Source organism: Pelmatolapia mariae, linkage group LG16_19 (genome assembly GCF_036321145.2).
Source record: "Pelmatolapia mariae isolate MD_Pm_ZW linkage group LG16_19, Pm_UMD_F_2, whole genome shotgun sequence".
NCBI classification, from domain to species: Eukaryota; Metazoa; Chordata; class Actinopteri; order Cichliformes; family Cichlidae; genus Pelmatolapia; species Pelmatolapia mariae.
This window is the reverse complement of record NC_086241.1, coordinates 55,445,048-55,451,047: the sequence shown is the minus strand read 5'-3', so window position 1 is coordinate 55,451,047 and position 6,000 is coordinate 55,445,048. Positions and strand designations below refer to the sequence as shown.

General features: G+C 41.1%; 1 protein-coding gene and 1 long non-coding RNA gene across 3 annotated transcripts in view; both read right to left on the bottom strand.

Moving 5' to 3' along the window:
- Positions 1-1,403: 1,403 nt before the first annotated feature.
- Positions 1,404-4,121, bottom strand: LOC134645342 (uncharacterized). The gene is made up of 2 exons (XR_010096545.1): positions 3,274-4,121; positions 1,404-2,032 (listed from the first exon to the last, which is right to left on the bottom strand). It is a non-coding gene; the product is annotated as an uncharacterized LOC134645342 (long non-coding RNA).
- A 1,250-nt stretch (positions 4,122-5,371) lies between these two features.
- aqr (aquarius intron-binding spliceosomal factor) overlaps positions 5,372-6,000 on the bottom strand; it is a 47,646-nt gene continuing 47,017 nt past the window's right edge. The window contains exon 36 of one of the 2 annotated variants that reach the window (XM_063496925.1): positions 5,372-5,816. In XM_063496925.1, coding sequence (XP_063352995.1) covers positions 5,550-5,816 — 267 coding nt within the window. In that variant the 3' untranslated portion in view covers positions 5,372-5,549. The remainder of the gene's footprint in view (positions 5,817-6,000) is intronic. The other variant, XM_063496926.1, reaches the window with a different exon arrangement.

The following is a 6,000-nucleotide window of genomic DNA, read 5'->3' as shown; positions in this document are numbered from 1 at the left end:
CCAAGACAAGGCCGTCCACCTAAACTCACAGGCCGAACAAGGAGAGCGCTGATCAGAAATGCGGCCAAGAGGCCCATGGTGACTCTGGACGAGCTGCAGAGATCTACAGCTCAGGTGGGGGAATCTGTCCATAGGACAACTATTAGTCGTGCACTGCACAAAGTTGGCCTTTATGGAAGAGTAGCAAGAAGAAAGCCATTGTTAACAGAAAACCATAAGAAGTCCCGTTTGCAGTTTGCCACAAGCCATGTGGGGGACACAGCAAACATGTGGAAGAAGGTGCTCTGGTCACATGAGACCAAAATGGAACTTTTTGGCCAAAATGCAAAACGCTATGTGTGGTGGAAAACTAACACTGCACATCACTCTGAACACACCATCCCCGCTGTCAAATATGGTGGTGGCAGCATCATGCTCTGGGGGTGCTTCTCTTCAGCAGGGACAGGGAAGCTGGTCAGAGTTGATGGGAAGCTGGATGGAGCCAAATACAGGGCAATCTTGGAAGAAAACCTCTTGGAGTCTGCAAAAGACTTGAGACTGGGGCGGAGGTTCACCTTCCAGCAGGACAACGACCTTAAACATAAAGCCAGGGCAACAATGGAATGGTTTAAAACAAAACATATCCATGTGTTAGAATGGCCCAGTCAAAGTCCAGATCTAAATCCAATCGAGAATCTGTGGCAAGATCTGAAAACTGCTGTTCACAAACGCTGTCCATCTAATCTGACTGAGCTGGAGCTGTTTTGCAAAGAAGAATGGGCAAGGATTTCAGTCTGTAGATGTGCAAAGCTGGTAGAGACATACCCTAAAAGACTGGCAGCTGTAATTGCAGCAAAAGGTGGTTTTACAAAGTATTGACTCAGGGGGCTGAATAATTACGCACACCCCACTTTGCAGTTATTTATTTGTGAAAAATGTTTGGAATCATGTATGATTTTCGTTCCACTTCTCAAGTGTACACCACTTTGTATTGGTCTTTCACGTGGAATTCCAATAAAATTGATTCATGTTTGTGGCTGTAATGTGACAAAATGTGGGAAAGTTCAAGGGGGCCGAATACTTTTTCAAGCCACTGTATACTGTTTGTGAGGGGCAGCCAATCAGAAGAAAGCTAGCTGGAAAGTAAATCATGTATGTGGAAAGCTGTGTTGAGCTTGGCATGACCTAGAGAGCATGTCTCAATATTGTCTCCTTGACTTCAATTTAATTAATTTTGTGATGAGACTCAAACATCTGCGACCCCCTAATGTGAAAACACAGGTAGATAAAACTCAATGAAGGAAATGTAAAATGAATCTGTTCAAATCTGCAGCTCTCTCTTTCTCCCCATTTACTTTCAGTATTTCACGGCATGGATTTTCCTCAAAATACGTGCACCAAAAGTCAATTAACAAACACGAAGGGCAAGTTCAAAGCAGTTTTAATCGCATTTCCATATATTTCCATACAGACATTACCAAGTCTAAATATTTTCATTGTTAAATTGGCATTTTCGTTCTTATCGTCTCCACGCAGCGTCATTGTGAATTAAACAGCAAACACAGACCATACACCGCAAGCCTATTTTCTTCCTGACAAACCCATGCAAATTTCAAATCTGCAGTTAATTACATGTTACCAGTGAGAGAGGAATCAATTTTCCAGGACTTTCTGGACCTTATTGTGACATAAGTTGCTGGAAGGTTTCTCAGGGAATTGTGCACCAGTCGTGCTGGAATAGCTCCACATAAATCAGACATTAACAGTTCTTCCTGAGGTGAAGGCTTCGACCTCTGTTTTTTCTGGTCCTGATCAGACAGGATGGATTTCAACACAAAGGCTTGCTGTGCCTCATGTTATTGGCACAGGTTCTGCCCACATTAGCTCCCTCCAGGAGTAAATCAGACAGTCGGTCCAGGCCAAGGCAGGTGGTGAGGGGGCTGATGAGACCGTAGAGACCCCCTAAAGCGATGCTGATGGGCCAGCCAATGAACAGCAGAACAATGAGCCATATGATGCACCAGAAACATGACCCGCAAGTGGCCATCTTAGTCTGGAAAAAAAGAGAAGAAGCTTAGAATGATAATTTCCCCCAAGGTGGGCACACTTTCCAAAGGCAAATGCTTTTACTTTAGTTAAACAGCTCTAACACACTGTGCGGTAAAGAGCACTTTAGATGGCATACAATAGTGGGTCAGTCACTACAATGGCTACTGTGTTTCCTGTGAGCGGCAATGCTTCTTTAGTGATGATAGGAGATTATTAGATTGAAATGTGTCATGTCAATGATCTGTATGTACAGGATTAGGCACCAGTCTTGACAAAGCACGATAAGCTGGTAGTAATCACCAGATCTGCATACCCACTGGAGGTCAATACTTACACAATGCTGAAGACCTGTGCAGGCACATTAGTCAGCCACTATGAGCAGATCAGCAGAGATCATAACTCATAACAAGTATACTGTACTGTGCAAAGTGTGCATACATCTGACTTGATGATTTATAGTAGTGTAGCAGCAAAAATATGTAAAGACCTAATTATGAGAAAAGTTTTTTATTTTACAAAATGCAATCTTATGCCAGAGCAATCAGGCTGTAAATGTTTTTGTCCAATAAAACTGTACAAGATCTGCCCCAAGGACAAGCCTTGAAGTTGAGATTGTAAAACTGATGGTTTTACGAGTGTGAAAGTGTTGTGTGTTGTCAGATTCCTTGAGCTTAGTTTAGGTTTAAGACACAATGGTCAGATCCTCTTCCCCTCCAGGCTTTGCTGTCTTGACTCTATGTAATGTGTAATTTCCTGTTGTGACACTGCTGTCACGTAGTGTTGGGCAATAGATTAAAGATTCAACACGAGTGTGTCCCATGGTGGATCCCGTGCTTTGGTAAACGCTCTCACTTAATAAAAAAAAAAAGACGAGGTAGAGGAACCACTAAACTACAATGATTACAGGAACATGATGTGAAAATACTTAAAATTCCTCCTCTTCAACTTTTATTTTTTGCTTTTGCATTGTTACATTTGATCACAAGCACCTTTAAATAACCAAATAACAAACACAAATAAACCTCCACCCTAAATCTGAACCTATTAAAAGATGTCAATTTTATCAGAACCTCTAAATTCACCTTACAAGTCAGCAAAACGCTAATGATTATTCAACACAGTTTGACTGCATGCTGTTAGTCTCACTCATGAATCAGCCCTTAGCAAAGGTTAGAAGTGAGAGCTTTGCAAAGTAGCTATTAACCCAATGAATACCTGCCGTGTGAGTACAAAAGACATGTTCACCTTCAGCAGGAAAGAAGAACGGTTCTGGAGGACGTGTGCACCTGGTTTCCTTCTTGCTTGTAGAAAATCTCCCAGATCCTCCTGGAGATTCACAGAGATGATGATTGTGTGAGTGTGTGTGAGCAGTAGCCACGTCCCACCAGTTAGCTCTAATTTACTACAACAAGGTACCACAGGCAACTAAATTCTCATGAGGCAAGCTGAAAACAGAAGTTTAATAGAGGCAGGATATTACACAATGCAGACATTCATGTGACTCAAGAGAAAAGTATGCCTGGTGTCATGGGTTTCTAGGAGCTGGTAATACGACAGAACATTTGATACATCTGCACCTAGGCTAGTTGTTCACTCTTAGCGTAAAACCTATAAAATATTTAATCCTTATGTGACACAGTACACACATTTTGTTGTTGGCTCCATGTCAAAACTTTCAGCAATTTATATGTGCCCAAAGTCCTGAGCCAACAGAGGTAACCTCTTATCTAACCCCTCATTCTAATCCTTTCCTTAGCCAACAGAAACACATGTCTTATGACTCCAGAATACCTACGTTATACCTTAACCTAGAGTGCCCTGCACTCAGGAGACAGGAAATAAGAAAGACGTTTCATGGCTCCACACTTGACTGAGTTCCACTGATGTTACTCCACATCCAGCAACACATGGTTCTCCATCAGGTCTTTTAACTAACCCAGGCACAAGCAGCTGTGCAGCTGACCTGTTCCATCAACCTGCCTGAGGTATGATGTAACAATAAAAATAAAATGCTCTGGTGCATGACAGTGAATTAATTTCCAGTCTGTGTTTTTGCCTGCAGGGTTGTGGACTGTGCTAACCTCATCATTTTAATTAATTTATTGACGTTTAAATGACCAAGTTCCGGCTGTTTTAATGTCAACATATATAGTTTGCCTGCTTGATTGTTTTCTTCAATCTGGTCATCATATGTTAACCCTAACATTTATTCAGCTGTGAAAACACTTTGCTGTTAGTGCACAAATCATGAATGGCAGATAATTTAAAGCTTGCTGGTTGAGTGACTGTGTACATACAAAAGGGAACTTGAAATCCCCCAACACGCACACTTGGATATAGTGACTGACCTACAAATGGAGCTTTTTTGGAGCTTCTGTTGCTGATACAGGCTCAGCCAATGAAATCTGAGCTGTACTTTATGCAGAATGAAGTAGATGAATATATAAAAGTATCATGACAGAGATTCTATCAGTCAAAGAAACCATTTTTTAAAAGAAGGGAAATAATGGGGAAAACCTAGGGTATGTCAAATTACACCAGAAATGGACTGAAACTCAGTGACGACAGGTCTTTTGGAGCAATGACTCCAAACATGTGAAATGTTTGGTTTAAATCCTTTTAAGTACGTAGAGGAGATCAGGGAAGGGAACAACAGTGAGTGTTTACAAACATCTGTAGAACACAGTGGAGACTTCTCAAGGTTTGGAGCTGCATTTCAGCCAGTGGTGTTGGACATTTTGTCAAAATTGATGAAATTATGAACAAAGGAAAGTACCATCAGATTCTAATCCACAATGAAATACCATCTGGAAAGTATGTGATTGGAAATATCATATTTTTCAGCATGATAATGATCCCAAACACACTGCCAGTGCACTAAGACAGAAAAACACACAGAGAAACACTATCAGTCTTGGACTGACCCCTCCCCAAGAGCCCGGACTTTAAACATTATTAAATCAGTGTGGGATCATCTTGACAGATATGGAACAAAAGGCAGCCAACATCCAAAGAAGAGCTTTGAATGTCCTTCAAGAAGCCCGGAGATTACTTAAAAAAATTACAAGTGAGTTCAAGCTGTTTAAAGAATAGAGGTGGTCATACCAAATATTGACTTTCAATCTCATTAGAATTGTACAAACTCTTTTTTTGCCTTATATACTGTATTTATATAAATGTTTGCACATTCTAACAAATTACTGCACTTACGTCACATTTCGTTTAGCAACATATAAAGAAATGAGGAGTGGATTAATACTTTAGCACAGTGCTGTATGTGTTGGTTGTGTGTGGGACACCCATAGAATGGTATTAGTATAATGATGATGCCACAGTCTGAATAGGTTTTTTTTTTAATAAAGTACTGATAGTAACAAAAATCAAATGTTTTAGAAAAAATAACAAAACATCACAATGATCTTCTCTCAGTAGAAAACAGATTTAAAATAGGTGACTAAGCACTACATTTTTCTTCAGGGGATCCACTTGGTCCCTCTATGGTAGTCCCATGTCAGGATGTTCTACTGTTCTTGCTCATCTGCGCTCTCTCCATCGCTGTCGCTGTCTCTGCCAGGATGCTCTGGCATCTTAGCATGGCCGTCAGTATCCTTGTTTCCTTCCTTCTCGCCGGCGTCCTCAGAGTTTGGCTCTGTGCTTGCCGTTCCTTCTGGGTTTTCCTGCTCCATGGGGGTTTCCTCCTGTGGCTCCTTAGATGTAGCAGTGGTCGACAAAGCGCCAGCATCTTTTTGGGTCTGTTTTGGAGGCAGAGCCAGTTCTTGCTGTTGCTGCTGAGAAGCCAAAAGAAAAGGGAAATGTTCAAAACACAAAGGAAAATATTTCCACTTTTTTTTGGCATTATATTGTCAAATATACTCAGCTAACTGATTATAAAGAGCACACGGCCAAAACTGATGTAATCTTATACAAAAGCCCTGCAAGGAGTCCATCCTTTGCAATTTTCTTTAAGTTCTT